Source organism: Molossus molossus, unplaced genomic scaffold, assembly GCF_014108415.1.
Source record: "Molossus molossus isolate mMolMol1 unplaced genomic scaffold, mMolMol1.p scaffold_m16_p_4, whole genome shotgun sequence".
In the NCBI taxonomy this organism is placed as follows: domain Eukaryota; kingdom Metazoa; phylum Chordata; class Mammalia; order Chiroptera; family Molossidae; genus Molossus; species Molossus molossus.
This window is the reverse complement of record NW_023425377.1, coordinates 39863060-39880406: the sequence shown is the minus strand read 5'-3', so window position 1 is coordinate 39880406 and position 17347 is coordinate 39863060. Positions and strand designations below refer to the sequence as shown.

General features: G+C 41.8%; 1 protein-coding gene across 2 annotated transcripts in view; it reads right to left on the bottom strand.

Moving 5' to 3' along the window:
* Nucleotides 1-17347, bottom strand: part of SAR1B (secretion associated Ras related GTPase 1B) — a 38693-nt gene that overhangs the window by 8917 nt on the left and 12429 nt on the right. For both annotated transcript variants that reach the window (XM_036240429.1, XM_036240430.1), the window contains exons 3-6: nucleotides 14038-14157; nucleotides 4756-4821; nucleotides 1286-1389; nucleotides 95-226 (exon numbers count right to left, since the gene is read on the bottom strand). In XM_036240429.1, the coding sequence (XP_036096322.1) occupies nucleotides 95-226; nucleotides 1286-1389; nucleotides 4756-4821; nucleotides 14038-14157 (422 nt within the window). The remainder of the gene's footprint in view (nucleotides 1-94; nucleotides 227-1285; nucleotides 1390-4755; nucleotides 4822-14037; nucleotides 14158-17347) is intronic.

Below are 17347 nucleotides of genomic sequence, written 5' to 3'. Positions count from 1 at the left end.
TGTTAGGGGTAGTGTTGAAATAAACTACTTCAAGAGATAAAAATATATTGTTGAATGAAATATTCACACTTGTCAAACAATTTTTTTTTTTTACCTTTCCTGTTGTTTGACCATATAAGCCAAACATCTCTCGTAACCTCTCTTCACTGATGGCTTCAGGTCTGTCAATCTTATTCCCAAAAATCAGTATAGGCACATTAGCAATGGTTTCATCTGTCATTAGTGACTAAAAAAAAAAAAAACCAGAAAAAAAATAAAATGAAACACAAGATGTCAACACAAAACCATCCAAAGGGCTTATTTTGACAAGACACCAAATGGGTATCAAGGACTCATTCTTTATCATAACATGTCAGTTTTGCCAACTTTCTTCAGCAAACTTTTCCTCAATTTTAAGAAAGCTCGATGAACCCATCAGCTGAATTCTGCCTCCCTCAGGCTCCTTCTGTGGATGCTCACACTGTTCGCTCTGTGAATCAGTGAGGTACAGTGACCAGAGCCAACGCCTTGATGATGGGCAGACTGGTTTCATTTCTAGTTCTGCTGCTTCTGAGTTGTGAGATCTTGGACAAATAGGCCTCACTGAAATTCAAAGAGAATTTGTAGTAGTAGTACACCTACACTATGGAGCTGATTTGAGAATTAAATGAGGTAATATGCATAGAAGGTGGCATAAGGTAGGAACTCAAGAATTCCCTGACCCTGTTTCATGACCACAGAACCTACCTAGACTTTTTCACAAGAACAAGTTTGTTTGCTTGTCCTGGGCAGAGGCATGGGCAGGTCAACCTTCAGTCACATCATGGACCTGCTCCCTCTGTGGCCCCAGATCTAGTACTGGCCTTGCTTGCTGTTCCTGAGCCCCTTGAAAAAGCATCTGATCTAGGGGAGATGAGGGGAAGTAGCTACACATGGCCCTGCTTATTCCTAGGAGTGGTGACAAACAATATGTTGTACCACTTCTAGGTTCTGGCCAAGTCCTTAAGAAACTGGCATCCTAGGATAACCAGGGACTAATACCAAGCAGCTTCAGGAATGTAGCAGACATGAAATATAGGACAAGGGCACCCTGCACAGAGTGAGCTCAAGTTTTCAAGAAGGAAATCTGCATTAGTACTTCCTCAGTAGCTACTCCCTCTGCATTCTAAGTCATCACTGAGCTCCACAAATTGCCAGGAGTTACATCAGAGACTGCAGAAAACGTACTCTGATACCTAGATCTCCAACCTATTTCCTCAGGCTTACTAGTAATTCAACTATGTTTAGTTTTAATTATTTAACTTACATCAAGTTCTTCCTTTGATTCTAACAGTCTTTCATGGTCTGCACAATCCACCAGAAATACAATGCCATTGATAGCAGGAAGGTAGTTTTTCCACACTCTTCGAGCTAACAAAAACAATCAGGAGTTAGATTTTATTTACTGGTCAAACCTAGCAGATGGTTTGATGGTTTGATGAGAATCCAGTAAGATGTCAAGTATAATTACCCCTTAGCTGCTGCTACTTCACCATATACTCAACGTAATCTTTTACCCACTGTTGCCAAAAATCTTTCAGAAGTAGAAATTTTAGGCTTTTCTTGATTGTGGGCAAATCAGTATTTTACTCTGCCCCAATATTCCCATGTTAGAAGTGGAATTCATGTCTAATACCAATGGACCAAAGATGCTTGTTAAGTTCATTGGAGAACTGCTACTATTTTCATATGCAGTATTCATTTTTTGACATTTCTAGTTTATCAGTTTTCTGTTTTTATTTTTTCGTCAGTGATAAATTTGGATTCAGTGGCAGAAGAAAATCAGTACCAGGTACAGACTTAAGTCAAAATAATAAAAGCAGCCCTGGCCAGTTTTGCTCAGCGGTTAGAGCATCAACCTGCACACCAAAGAGTCCCGGGTTCGATTCTGGCCAAGGGCATGTACCTCAGTTGCGGTTTATCCCCGACCCCAGTTGGGGTTGTGTGGGTGGCAACCAATCGATGTGCCTCTCTCACTTCGATGTTTTTCTCGCTCTCTCTCCCTTCTACTCTGTCTGAAGATAAATGTAAAATTATCCTCGGGTGAGGATTAAAAATAATAATAATAATAGCAAACTGTTCTACTCATAACAGAAATAAACTAAAGTCTATAAAACCATTAGGGTAATTTTTTTCATGAGATTCTTTTTTAAAAATTTTTTTTCTTTATTGATTTTAGAGAGAGAGGAAGGGAGAGGGAGAGACAGACACATCGATGAGAGAGAACATCAACTAGTCGCCTCCTGCATGCCCCATACTGGGGATCGGACCCACAACCAGGCATGTGCCCTGACCAGGAATTGAACCAGCGACCTTCTTGTGCATGGGTTGATGCTCAACCACTGAGCCATACCGGCTGGGCTCCATGACATTCTTTTCTAGAGAAAAGAGTTTTTATTTATTTATTTATTTTATTTTATTTTTTTTATCCTCACCCGAGGACATTTTTCCATTTTTTGTTCAGGTAGAGTGGGAGGGAGAGAGAGGAACAGAGAGAGAGAGAGAAACATCGATGTGAAAGGAACACATCGAGTGGCTGCCACCCGCACAACCGACCAGGGCCGGGGACAAACTGCAACCGAGGTACGCGCCCTTAGCGGGAACCGAACCCGGGTCTCTCAGGACCGCAGGCCGACGCTCTAACCGCTGAGCCAAACCGGCCAGGGCTAGAGAAAAGAGTTTTTAGAATACCCCAGAGAGAAAAACCTTTTTTCTCTGACTTCAGTTTTATGACCTATCTTAAAAACAATACAGAAATGAAGACTCAGATGAGCTCCTTTAGATTCTACCCTCTAATCATTATATTCCAGAAATTACTGTGTATTTCAAACAATTATATGTCTCAAACGTGCTTTCACTGGCCACACAACCACTTAAAATCTTTTCAACTTTTTGTCATATGAAGTTTCTAGAATGTCCATCAACTTTGTACTATTCTTTATTTATGTATTACTTCGTGCTGGGTACTGCCAAGTCCTTTTAGGGATACAAATTATGAACAGGATTTAAAGATAATGAACAGGATTTTAGTCCCATAAAGTTTAGGAGAGGAGATAAGACCGTCTTTCCAAACTTGTAGACAGGTACACAAATGGTGTTGTGGACGTATAGCTGAGAACACCCCCAGCTGGAAGCAGCACCTTGGGGAAGGTAGCAGTATTCACCCTGGACCCTAAAGGTGGGTCACTCATGTGCAGAGAGAATGGCAGAGCAAAAGCACAGAGGTGGGAGAACACCAAGAAGGTTTGGTTTGATTGGAACAAAGAGAATGGGAAGGGGGATACTGGGAAATAAAGACTTGAAAAGTAAACTGGCCCAGCTTGTGTGACTCAGTGGTTGAGCGTTGACCCATGCACCAAGAGGTCACCAGTTTGATTCCCAGTCAGCCAGGTTGTGGGCCAAGTCCCCAGTGGGGGGCATGCAAGACGCGGCCAAACAATATTCTCGTCAATGTTTCTATCTCTCTCTCCCTCTTCCTTCATCTCTCTCTAAAATCAATAAAGAAGCCGTGGCCAGCCTTGGCCGGCCATGGCTGCTTTGGCTCAGCGGTTAGAGCGTCGGCCCGCAGACCAGAGAGTCCCAGGTTCGGTTTCCACTAAGGACACATATCTCGGTTGCAGTTTGTCCCTGGTCCTTGTTGGGGTCATGTGGGGGGCAACCACTCAATGTGTCTCTCTCACATCCATGTTTCTCTCTCTTTCTCCCTCTCTCCCTCCTGCTCTATCTGAAGACAAATGCAAAAATGTCCTCGGGTGAGGCTAAAAAACAAAAACAAAAACAAAAAACAGAAGCCCTGGCCAGTTTGGTTCAGCAGTAGAGTGTCAGCTGGTGGACCAATGAGTTGCAGGTTCAATTCCAGCCAAGGGCACATACCTCAGTTGCGGTTTGTCCCCGGCCCTGGTCAGGGTGGTACAGGAGGCAACCAGTTGATGTGTCCCCGCTCACATTGATGTTTCTCTTTTGCTCCCTTTCTCTCCCTCTCTCTTTCTCCCACTCTATATAAAGATAAATAAAAAAATATCCTCGCCCTGGCCGGTTTGGCTCAGCGGTTAGAGCGTCAGCCTGCGTTCCTGAGAGACCCGGGTTCGGTTCCCGCTAAGGGCACGTACTTCGGCTGCAGTTTGTCCCCGGCCCTGGTTGGTCGTGCGGGTGGCAGCCACTCGATGTGTTCCTTTCACATCGATGTTTCTCTCTCTCTCTCTGTTCCTCTCTCTCCCTCCCACTCTACCTGAACAAAAAATGGAAAAATGTCCTCGGGTGAGGATAAAAGAAACAAAACAAAACAAAAAAATATCCTCATATGAGGATTAAAATAAGTAAAGTCATTAAAAAAAAAAAGAGTAAACTGGAATCAGATCATAGAAATCCCAAAAGCCAGGTCAAGTTTGGCCTTTAATTAGTAGGTAATGAGTTAGTCACTAAAGGTTTTCATATAGAGCAGTAACATATTTATAATATGAGTATGACACTAAATGAGAAGTGGATTAGGGCAGAGAGAGAATGGAGGCTCAATTTATTCATTTGCTTTACCACCAAAAGCAATTCAAACTTAAATTGACCAGGAGTATCATGAAAATCACCCTTTGTTTTTAAAGCATTTATCTGGAGATAATAAGTCCTAAATTTTAAGTCTACTCTGGCCTTCCTTGAGTAGAATGAGATTTTATACACTGGAATATAATGGTCACATTTTTATTAAGTTAAAATAAAGCCACTATAAGAGTAATAAAATCTTACCTTGAACATGTCCTCCCAGATCAAAAGTTGTAAAGGTCATGCCAGCAATGGTTAGTTCTTCTGAAGCTAAAGAATAATAAAAAATATTTTTACAACATGAAAATCAGAAATTCCTTCATGGTATATATTGCTACTTAATTCTGATTAACTGCAAATAAGGTCAAATTAAACATTTAGGAAATGACAAAAAGAATTCTTTATTGTAATTAGATATACTCGACTTCATATGACAATATAACACAAGTAATGGTAATATTCAATTCTAGTATTTACTACCCACCACAAATCCATCACTTATTTATTTTTTCTTCTCTATTTCTCCTGCTGAAAACGTTAATCTAATCAGGCAATTATTTTTTGTGAATTCAAGTGATTCTTCCAACCTAATAATTTTTCCTGTCCATCAACTTAAATGATACAGGTGAAATAAACAATTTTCTCTCATGGCTGTAAAATTTTACAGGTGGACAGTTTTTAATGATAAACGATTATAATAAAAGTATGTTGGCCAGCCCTGGCCAGTTTGGCTCAGCGGTTAGAGCGATGGCCCGCAGACCAAAGAGTCCCAGGATCAGTTCCCTTGGTTGCAGCTTGTCCCCGGCCCTGGTTGGGGTTGTGGGTGACAACCACTCAAAGTGCCTCTCTCATATCGATGTTTCTCTCTCTCTTCCCCCCTCTCTCCCTCACGCTCTATCTGAAGATAAATACAAAAAATATATTTATGTATGTTGGCCATTATTTCTTCAAATATTTTTTCTGCTCCTTACATTCCCCTTCTGGGATTTCAATTAGAGGTCTACTAGACAGCTTGATATTGTCCCACAAGTCACTAAGGCTCTGTTCATTGTGTTTTTCAGTCATTTTTTTCTCGGTGCTTCATTTTATAGTTTCTATTACAATGACTTAAGATCACTGGCTTTTCCGTCTGCACTACTGGCACTAATTTGTTGTTAATCCTATCCAGTGAAAATTTCATTTCAGATATTCTATTTTTTTTTTTTTTTATCCTCACCCGAGGACATTTATTGTTCAGGTAGAGTGGGAGGGAGAGAGAGGAAGAGAGAGAGAGAGAAACATCGATGTGAAAGGGACACATCGAGTGACTGCCACCCGCACGACCGACCAGGGCCGGGGACAAACTGCAACCAAGGTATATGCCCTTAGCGGGAACCGAACCCGGGTCTCTCGGGACCGCAGGCCGACGCTCTAACCGCTGAGCCAAACCTGCCAGGGCCAGATATTCTATTTTTTTATTTCTTGAAGTTCCATTTGGTTCTTCTGTTTTGTTATTTGTTTAATATTTATATGGAAAATATTATAGATGTTCCCCCTTTTCCATTTGGTTTATTTTTATTTTTTTTTTAATCTTTATTATTGAATGTATTACAGATGTTCCTCATTTTTCCCCCACTGACCCCTTCCTCCCCACTCCCATCCCCCTCCTTTTCCCACACTGTTGTCTGTGTCCCTTCACCTTTTTCACCCATTCCCCCAAAACCCCTCCTATCTGGCAACCAACAAAATGTTCTCTGTATCTATGAGAATGTTTCTGTTCTGCTTGTTCATTTTGTTTATAGGTTCAATTGTCAATAGATATGTATTCATTGCCATTTTGTTTGTTCATATTTTTTATCTTTTTCTTCAAGAAGACCCTTCAACATTTCATATAATAATGGTTTGGTGGTGATGAACTCCTTTAGCTTTTCCTTGTCTGGGAAACTCTTTATATGACCATCGATTCTAAATGACAGCTTTGCAGGATAGAGTAATCTTGGTTGTAGGTTCTTGCTTTCACCACTCTAAATATTTCTTGCCACTCCCTTATGGCCTGCAAAGTTTCTTTTGAGAAATCAGCTGACAGTCTTATGGGAACACACTTGTAGGTGACTAACTGCTTTTCTCTCGCTGCTTTTAAGATTCTCTCTTTGTCTTGAACCTTTTGCATGTTGATGATGATGTGTCTTGGTGTGGGCCTCTTGGGGTTCATCTTGTTTGGGACTCTCTGTGCTTCCTGGACTTGTATGTCTGTTTCCTTCACCAAGTTAGGAAAGTTTTCTGCCATTATTGTTTCAAATAGGTTTTCGACTTCTTGTTCTCTCTCTCTTCTCCTTCTGGCACCCCCAAGATGTGAATGTTGGCACGCTTGAAGTTGTCCCAGAGGCTCCTTACACTATCCTCATTTTTTTGGATTCTTTTTTCTTTTGCTGTGCTGGTTGGGTGTTTTTTGCTTCCTTATATTCCAAATCGATGGTTTGCTTCTTGGCTTTACATACTCTACTATTGAATCTGTGTAAATTATTCTTTATTTCAGTTAGTGCCTCCTTCATTTCTGACTGGTCCGATTTTATGCTCTTGAGGCCCTCACTAAGTTAGCTGAGGTTATCAATAAGTCCACTGAGCCCTGGCCGGTTTGGCTCAGCGGTTAGAGCGTCGGCCTGCGGTACAGAGAGACCCGGGTTCGGTTCCCGCTAAGGACATGTACCTCGGTTGCAGTTTGTCCCCGGCCCTGGTTGGTCGTGTGGGTGGCAGCCACTCGATGTGTCCCTTCACATCGATGTTTCTCTCTCTCTCTCTCTCTCTTCCTCTCTCTCCCTCCTGCTCTATCTGAACAAAAAATGGAAAAGTGTCCTCGGGTGAGGATAAAAAAAAATAAATAAGTCCACTGAGCATCCTTATAAGCAGTATTTTGAACTCAGCATCTGTTAGGTTGCTTATTTCTATTTTGCTTAGTTCTTTTCCTGGAGTTTTGTCCTGTTCTTTCATTTGGGACCTGTTTCTTTGTCTTCTCATTTTGGCTGCCCCCCTGTGTTTGTTTCTGTGTATTACTTAACGAGAGGTATGGCACTAGCTGAGACCAGATGCTGCTTGTTTGAAAAAATTTAGGAAAATCTGAAACAGGATCCTAGACAGGCCAATCCTATAGTTAACCAACTGGCAACAGCTTGGGTGGGCCTGAAAGCTGGGTGGGGCAGGGCCTCAGGGATTCACCAGGGTGGGGCAACCAGTGTAAGCCAGATTGCTGGAGTCCCAGATATGGTGGCTGTCTGCCACCCCAGGGAAGGGCTCACCAAAAGAACAAAGGCCTCTGACTGCACATTTGTCCCGGAGAAAGCCCCCTCTCCAGCCCTTGCTCCAGTGCCAAACAGCTCAGTTCTTCCCTGTATGCCTCTGGCACCCCTAGAACTGCCTCCCCTCCAAGCTTAGAGGGAGTGAGTCCAATAAGTCCATGCGCAGGCCCTTTAAGAGCAGCTGCCTGGGGCTCCAGCCACCTCAGCCTCCCTGAGCCCCAGTTCCCACTGGTTTTCCAGCCAGAGGTTATGGGGGCTTCTCTTCTGGGCACTGGAACCCTGAGCTGGGCACCTGGGATGGGATGGGGACCCCTCAGTCCTCAAGGAGGACCTTCCCTGCTGAGGTATCCTCCTGATTTTTATTCGCCACACGTGGTTGTGGGACCAGCCCGTCCGCCTCAGCCCCTCCTACCAGTCTTGGTGTGGCTTCTTCTTTAATTCCGCAGTTGTAGGACTTCCATTCAGCTTGATTTCAGGTGGTTCTGAATGATGGTTGTTCTGTATTAGTTGTAACTTTGATGTGGTTGTGGGAGGATGCAATACCACATTTACCTACGCCAACATCTTGACCAGAAGTCCATTTGGTTCTTTTATATCTTTCATTTCTCTCATTATGTCCATGTTTTCCTTAAATCATTGAACATATTTAATAGCTGTTTTAATTTTCTTATTTGCTAATTCTATCATCTTCGTCACTTATGGGTCTGTTTCTACTGATTGATTTTTCTCTTGGTTATGGATGAAATTTTCCTGCTTCTTTGCATATCTAGTAATTTTTTCATTGTTATCCTCACCCAAAAACATATTCATTGATTTTTAGAGAGAGAGAGGGAAGGGACAGAGGGAGAGGGAGAGAAATACTGGCATGAAAAAGAAACCTTGATGGGCTGTACCCCCTACAACACATCCCAAGTAGGGAATGAACCTGCAACCCAGGTATGTGCCCTGACCTTGGTTACATGGGACAATGCTCCAACCAACTGAGCCACACGGGGCAGGGCTCCAGTCATTTTTTTGACTGGATGGTGGATTTTGTTGTATTCTTTTGAATAAAGTGGATTTTGTTCTGGCAGGCAGTTAAATTGATTGCAGATGAGTTTTAAGCTTTCTTAGGGAAAATCTAAAGTAGCCTTTAATTTGAGGCTACTTTAACCCATTACTAAGGTCTGATCCTTTTGGAGTTTCTATCAAATGCCCTGTGTATTCAACCAGAGCTCTCCATTCTGGTTGATGGGAACATGAATGATTTCCAGTGCCATGTCAGTACTTAGAACTATTTGGCTAACAGCTCTGCTACAGTCCCTTCTCCAAAAACGGTTCTTGTGGCTACGTGGAGTTTTACCCTATGCATGCACAGATTGGTGTTCAGCCACAAATATGTCTGGAGTTCTTACTCTGCAGAGCTCCTTCCTCTCATTTATATGTGTGTGTATGTGTGTATGGCCTGGTTGATGTGGCTCAGTGGTTGAGTGTTGACCCATGCACCAAGAGGTCGCTGGTTCAATTCCGGTCAGGGCACATGACCAGGTTGTGGGCCAAATCCCCAATGGAAGGCATGTAGGAGGTGGCTAATCGATGTTCTCTCTCATCTAAGTTTCTCTCTCTCTCTCCCTCTGTCTCTAAAATCAATAAAGAAAAAAAATTTTTTTTTAATGTATGTTTTTATTTATGGGAGAGGGAGAGAGAGAAACATTGATCAGCTGCCTCCTACACGCCCCCTACTGAGGATCAAGCCCATAACCCAGGGGAAATCAAACTAACAACCTCTCAGTATATGGGACAATGCCCAAGTCACTGAGCCACACTGGCCAGGGCTCTGGTACTCCTGCCCAGCAAATTCTAGTCACCTCTACCTCTCCAAATTCTGGTCTCTGTCTCCTCAACTCTTCAAGACTACTGGGTTATGTTTGGGTTTCTTCTCCCTGCACCATGGTCTGAAAATTATCTCCTGTAATAAAGCTTAAGTAAAAAAGGGTTTGTTTTCCTTCTCTTAGAAATCATAATCATGTGCTAGCTAATGCTCAGTATCTGAAAATAGTTGTAGTATGTATTTTTGTCCAGTTTTCTAGTTGTTTACAGTAGGAATGTAATTCCACTCTGTTACTCCCTCTTGGCCAAAAGCAGAAGTCCCCTACAATTACAATGAAAGGTTCAGTGTAACTATTTACTATTCAGTAAAACTGTAAGGCCCCAGAATAGTTTATCTTGTTAAAAATTTTGTACGTAAAACATCAATTGAATAAATAACTAATGCAATTTGCGGTCAAAGTATGTTCCTTTCTCTCTCTTTTTTTTTTTATCCTCACTTGAGGACATTTTTTCCATTTTTGTTTTTGTTCCGATAGAGTAGAAGGGAGAGAGACAGAGAGAGAAACATCAATGTGAAAGGGACACATCGAGTGGTTGCCACCCGCACAACCCCTACCAGGGCTGGGGACAAACTGCAACCGAGGTATGTGCCCTTAGTGGGAACTGAACCAGGGTCGCTCTGGACCCCAGGCCAACGCTCTAACCACTGAGCCAAACCAGCCAGGGCCAAAGTGTGTTCCTTTCTATGAGAAAAAGATAATGAGTAAATGTAGTTGGCAAACTACCTCTATGGCTATACTTCCTGCTTAATTAATTTATTTATAAAAAATTTCTTTTCTTTATTGATTTTAGAGGGTGGGGGAGAGAGAGGTAGAAACATCGATGAGAGAGAACATCAATTGGCCGCTTCCTGCACATTCTCCCTCTGGGGATTAGGCCCACAAACTGGGCATGTGCCCTGACCGGGAATTGAACCAGCAACCTCTTGGTGCATGGGTCAATGCTGAACCACTGAGCCACATCGGTGGGGCTATTTATTTTTAAATATGTTTTTATTGATTTTTTTTAGAGAGAGGAAGGAAGGGAGAGAAACATCAATGAGCTGCCTCCTGCACACCCCCTTCTAGGAATAAAGCCTATAACCCAGGCATGTGCCCTGACTGGGAATTGAACCAGGACCTCTTAATCCATAGAACAAAGCTCAATCCACTGAGCCACATCGTCCAGGCCTCCCTGGTTTCGGGTTTAATCCCTGGCCCCTGGTCAGGGTCATGCAGGAGGCAAACAACCGATGTCTCTCTCACATCAATGTCTCCCTCTCTCTCCCTCCGTCTCTCCCACTCTATCTAAAAAAAAAAGAGTCCAAATTTGATTAATTAAGACACAGAACACTGTTAACATCCCAGGAAGTTTCATTTGGCCTCTTCCCGGTCAATCCCCACCTCCTCTCCCAGAAACAACCACTGATCTGAATTCTGTCACCACAAGTCAGTTTTGCCTGTTCTAGAATTTCATATAAATGGTATCATACGGTATATAATTTTTTGTGACCAGCTTCTTCCCTGCAGTATAATATGCATCAGTATGTATCAGTAGTTTATTCCTCTTTCTTGTTGAGTAGAATTCCATTGTTTACCCATTCTTTTTTTTTTTATCCTCACCCGAGGACATTTTTCCATTTTTTCGTTCGGATAGAGTGGAAGGGAGAGGAAGAGAGAGAGAGAGAGAAACATTGACGTGAAGGGACACATTGAGTGGTTGCCACCTGCACGACCAACCAGGGCCAGGGACAAACTGCAACCGAGGTACGTGCCCTTAGCGGGAACCGAACCCGGGTCTCTCTGTACCGCAGGCCGATGCTCCAACCGCTGAGCCAAACCAGCCAGGGCAACCCATTCTTTTTTTGATGAACACCTGAGTTGTTTCCAGTTTTTGCCAATTACAAATAAAACTAGTATAAACATTCTTGTACAAGGATTTTGGTGAACACAGGTTTTCATTTCTCTTAAATAAATACCTAATAGTGGAATTGCCAGATCATAGGGTAGATATGTGTTACTTTTTTCACATGTTTTTTTTTTTACCTCACCCGAGGACATTTTTTTTTTTTTTTTTGCACTTATCTTTCAGATAGAGCAGGAAGGAGAGAGGGAGGAAGAGAGAGAGAGAGAGAGAAACATCCATGCAAGAGAGACTTATTGAGTGGATGCCACCCACACGATCCCAACCGGGGCCGAGGCCAAACTGCAACCAAGGTACGTGCCCTTAGCAGGAACCAAATCTGGGACTCTGGTCCACAGGCCAACGCCCTCTAACCGCTGAGCCAAACAAGCCAGGGCTCACATATGCTTTTGATTAACTAAAAAATATAAACTGAAATGAAAGTGAGCTGCAGAAAGGCTGACATAGCAACTATTTGTGCCGCTGCTTATACTCCTAGTACTTAGAACAATGTCTAACATAAAGTAGGTGCTCAATAAATATTTGTTGAATTGATAAAAGAGAGCAACATCAAAAAATTTTAAAATGACTTACACCTAATATAAGACCACTCTGTAGTCTCTTCCAATTCTGCTGTTTTTGCAGACAATTTTATTAACTCAATTTCACCATGATCATATTTTCTTTAACAGTATTGTTCTTGTATCAGAATCTGATTTGCCAAGCCCCACTCTCTTCTCCTAATATAAGAAAAGATTTGTCAATTTTATGAACTCTTCTTTATCCAACTTCACTAACAGTTTTATAGATAAAACCGTACTTTGTTCTGTTCTCCTTCCTTATACTTTACTTACTGAATTAAATAACTATCATATTATCTACTTTTTGTCCATTTAAGGCCACACTCATTATTTCATAATCAATCTGTAGATTAACTTGTCTTTAAATTCTGTGTCTACTTGACTGATAGTCTTTTCGACAGTAAAAGTGAGGTTCCAATTATTTATAAGTTAGGCTTCTTTTTAATAACTTTGTCATTTGAACTTTACTTTCTCAAAAGGTACCCATTACATAACGTTATATACAGGATGGTATGTATCAAGTCATTATTAATGTCTTTCAGATCGTCTTGCTTAAAGAAACCACAGTAAAGCCCAGCCAGTGTGGCTGAGTGGATTGAGTGTCATCCCATGGACTGAGAGGTCCCAGTTCGATTCTCAGTCAGGGCACATGCCTGGGTTTGGGGCTCCATCCCCAGTGTGGGGCATGCAGGAGGCAGCTGATAAGATGTATCTCTCTCACATTGATGTTTCTATCTCTCTATACCTTCCCCTCTCTCTAAAAAATAAAAAAATATATATTAAAAAAAAAAACAACACAGAAAATTATTTTAAAACTTTCCATAAATGAATGAATACACAAGCTGTTTTTTGGAATAATTCTATGGTCTTTATATTAGATATTGTTGATGTTGTAGGACTATAAAAATAACTGGTTAGCCCTGGCCAGTTTGGCTCAGCGGTTAGAGCGTCGGCCTGCGGTCCGGAGAGACCCGGGTTCGGTTCCCGCTAAGGGCACGTACTTCGGTTGCAGTTTGTCCCCGGCCCTGGTTGGTCGTGCTGGTGGCGGCCACTCGATGTGTCCCTTCACATCGATGTTTCTCTCTCTCTCTCTCCCTTCCTCTCTCTCCCTCCCACTCTATCTGTACAAAAAATGGAAAAATGTCCTCGGGTGAGGATAAAAAAAAATAAAATAAAAATAACTGGTTAATAAATAGAAAGTCAAGCCCTGGCCGGTTTGGCTCAGCAGTTAGAGTGTCGGCCTATGGTCCAGAGAGACCCAGGTTCAGTTCCAGCTAAGGGCATGTGCCTAGGTTGCAGTTTGTCTCCGGCCCTGGTTGGGTCATGCAGGTGGCAGCCACTCAGTATGTCTCTTTGATGTTTCTCTCTCTCTCTCTCCCTCCCACTCTATCTGAACAAAAAACAAACAAAAAAATGTCCTCAGGTGAGGATAAAAAATAAATAAATAAATGGAGAGTCACCAGCAAAGTATAATAATATAATCTGAAATAATAAAAGGATAATCTGCCACTGAATAATGATTTAAATAGTTTTTAAATTTGAAAGAAAGTAATGTATGTAAACAAAGTTATGCTGATTTATATAGCCTAAGTAATATCTGGTTGGACAGACCTTAATCATGCCATAATCCCTGAGATAATCACTTTTTAATTCCTCTAGCTAGGGAAGGGTGTACTAACTGATAGGAAGACATGAGTATTATTTCAAGATCTAATTATACTCCCTGGGAGTTGAAATACCTATTATTTACTATTTAAGAACAGGTCAAATCACCTGATTATAACTTATCCACCAAAAAAAAAAAATTCCAAAACTTTTGGTTAGCGCCTATGAATCGGTATCACTTGACAAGATAATAACACTGTATGGGGAAATATACTTACTGGGATGTAATGTTGGGACATGTTGTCCAAGTCTGTCATCTTTTAGCATGTGTAGCAATGTCGTTTTTCCTGCATTATCCAATCCAAGAAATACCAATTTACCAGTTTTCTTATATAATCCTATAGAGAGACGTATGATTAATTAAAGTGATATCTGACAGATTATCCAAATAAAATATATTAACAATTTAGTTACTTAGATACTTTTCCTAATTACTCTGATTTTTGATAAAGAAACACCTATTAAACTTTTGAACTTTTAAGACTTCATAAACGCCTAAAGAAGCTTAATTTTCTAACCTATTTGTAGTTTTGAAAGGCTATTTCAATTCTATTACGATATGGGAATTCAAATCATTACAAAACTAAACTTAACCCCTATCAATGAACGTGTGTGTTATCTAAATATCTGCAATGCCAAAACGCCATCCCCTTGACAATTTGGAAGGAAATATATATGTGTCTTCTACATTAAGTATTTTTTACAATAAAAATTACAGTGAGTTCGGCCAGTGTGACTCAGTGGTTGAGCATCGACCCACGTACCAAGAGGTCACATGCAGTCAGGGTACATGCCCAGGCTGACCCAAATCCCCAGTGGGAGGCATGCAGGAGGCGGCTTATCAATGTTCTCTCTCATTGAGGTTTCTATCTCTCTCTTCCTCTCCCTTCTTCTCTCTCTAAAATCAATATAGAAATAAAATAAAATTTAAATTTAAAAAAATTAAAAACTACAGTGAGACCTGGCCAGTGTAGATAGAGCATCAGCCCCTGCACCGAGGTCGTGTATTCAATTCCTGGTCAAGGGCACATACCTGGGTTGCAGGTTCCAGCCCCCAATGCAGGAGGCAACCAATAGATGTGTTTCTCTCATATCAGTGTTTCTCTGTCTCTCTCCTCCCCTCCCTCACTTCCATTCTAAAAACTGCAATGGAAAAAATATCCTGCCCTGGCTGGTTTGGTTCAGAGTTAGAGCATCAGCCTGCAGACCACAAAGTCACAGGTTTGATTCTGGTCAAGGGCACATGCCTCAGTTGCACTTAAGTCCACAGCCATGGTCGGGGCTGCGCAGGAGGAGGCCAGTCGATGTGTCTCTCTTGCATCCATATTTCTCTCTCTCTCTCTCTCCCTCCCACTCTATCTGAAGATAAATGGAGGAATATCCTCAGGTGAGGATTAACAACAAAACTTACAGTTGAGTTTTTCAGTAAAAGTTTAGTTCACTGTCAAATTTCCCTGACAACAGGTTAAACTATTCACAGCATTGCATAAAACTAAGCAAGAACAAGAAGCCCTGGCCGGTTTGGCTCAGTGGTTAGAACGTTGGCCTGCAGTCCAGAGAGACCCGGGTTCGGTTCCCGCTAAGTTCGACTTGCCTCGGTTGCAGTTTGTCCCCGGCCCCGGTTGGGGTCGTGTGGGTGGCAACCACTCGATGTGTCCCTTTCACGCCGATGTTTCTCTCTCTCTCTCTCCCTCCCACTCTATCTGAACAAAAAATGGAAAAATGTCCTCGGGTGAGGATAAAAAAAAAAGAACAACAAGAAAAGCACATAATTTTAGATATATCAACCAAGTATTGATAAAGTAACAAATAAAAAAAGACAGCACTAACCAAATTATAGTAAACTGGCATTTATTGCAAAATTCCATATTGAGCTTATTGTTTTTGTTTAAAGATACTTTTTAAAGAGCAGTTTTAGGTTTACAATAAAATTGACAGAAAGGCAGAGATTTCACATGTACTCCCTGTCCCCACACACATAAAACCCTCCCCCATTATCAACATCACTCACCAATGCTACTTTTTAAAAAAAAATCCTTACCTGAAGACATTTTTGCATTTATCTCAAGATAGAGCAGGAGAGAAGGGGGGAAGAGAGAGAGAGAAACATCGCTGTGAGAGAGACACATCGAGTGGCTGCCACCCACATGACCCCAACCGGGGCCAGGGACAACTGCAACCAAGGTATGTGCCCTTAGCGAGAACCGAACCCAGGACTCTCTGGTCCACAGGCCGATACTCTAACAGCTGACCCAAACCGGCCAGGCAAAATGCTACCTTTTTGACCAAGGATAAACCTATACTGACACATCATAATCACCCAAAATTTACCTTAAGGTTCACTCTTAGTGTTGTACATTCTGTGTTTGGACAAAGATATAATGGCATACCTTTGTCATTATACCTTTATAATATCATTATATAATGATGCCATTATCCATCATTATAATATTATCCAGAGTACTTTCATTGTCCTAAATATCCTCTGTGCTCCCTAACTGGTATGGCTCAGTAGTTGGAGTGTCAGCCCATGCATGGAGGGGTCACATGTTCAATTCCTGGTTAAGGGCCAGTACCTGGGTTGTAGGTTCCATCCCCCGCATTGGTTGGGGCATGTACAGGAGGCAACCAATCAATGTGTCTTTCTCACATCAATGTTTCTCTCTCTCTCTCCCCCTTCTACTCTCTAAAAATCAATGGAAAAAATATCTTTGGGTGAAGATTAACAAAAAAATAATAGCTCTTGCTGGTTTGGCTCAGTAGTTAGTGCGTCAGCCTGTGGACCAATGACTCATGGGTTCAATTCTGGTCAAGGGCACATACCTTGGTTGCGGTTCGTCCCCAGCCCTGGTTGGGGTCATGCAGGAGGCAACCAGTTGATGTGTCTCTCTCACATCAACATCTCTCTCTCTCCCTCTCTTCCTCTCTCTCCTTCCCACTCTATCTGAACAAAAATGGAAAAATATCCTCCAGTGAGTATTAAAAAAAATAATAATACATAAATCATCTATGCTCTGCCTATTCACCCCACCCACCCACCCCTACCCAGCAACCACTGATCTTTTTGTCTCCATATTTTTACCTTTTCTAGAATGTGATATAGTTGAAATCTTATAGTATGCAGCCTTTTCAGATTGGCTTCTTTCACTTAGTAATATGCACTCAAGGGTCCTTCATATTTTATCATGGCTTGATAACTCATTTCTTTTTAGTGCTGAATAGTACCGCATTATCTAGATGCACCACAGTTTTTCCATTCACCCAGTGAAGGATAACTTGGTTGCCTTCAAGTTTTGGCAATTATAAATGTATGTGCCCAGCCAGTATGGCTCACTGGACTGAGCATCATCCCATGGACTGTGAGGTTCCGGTTTAATTTCTGGTCAGGGCACATGCCCAGGTTGTGGGCTCAATCCCTTGTAGGGGGCGTGCAGGAGGCAGCTGATGGATGTTTCTATCTCTCCCTTCCTCTTTCTCCAAAAAATCATATTTTATTATAATTGCTGGATTGTATGCTAAGACTATGTT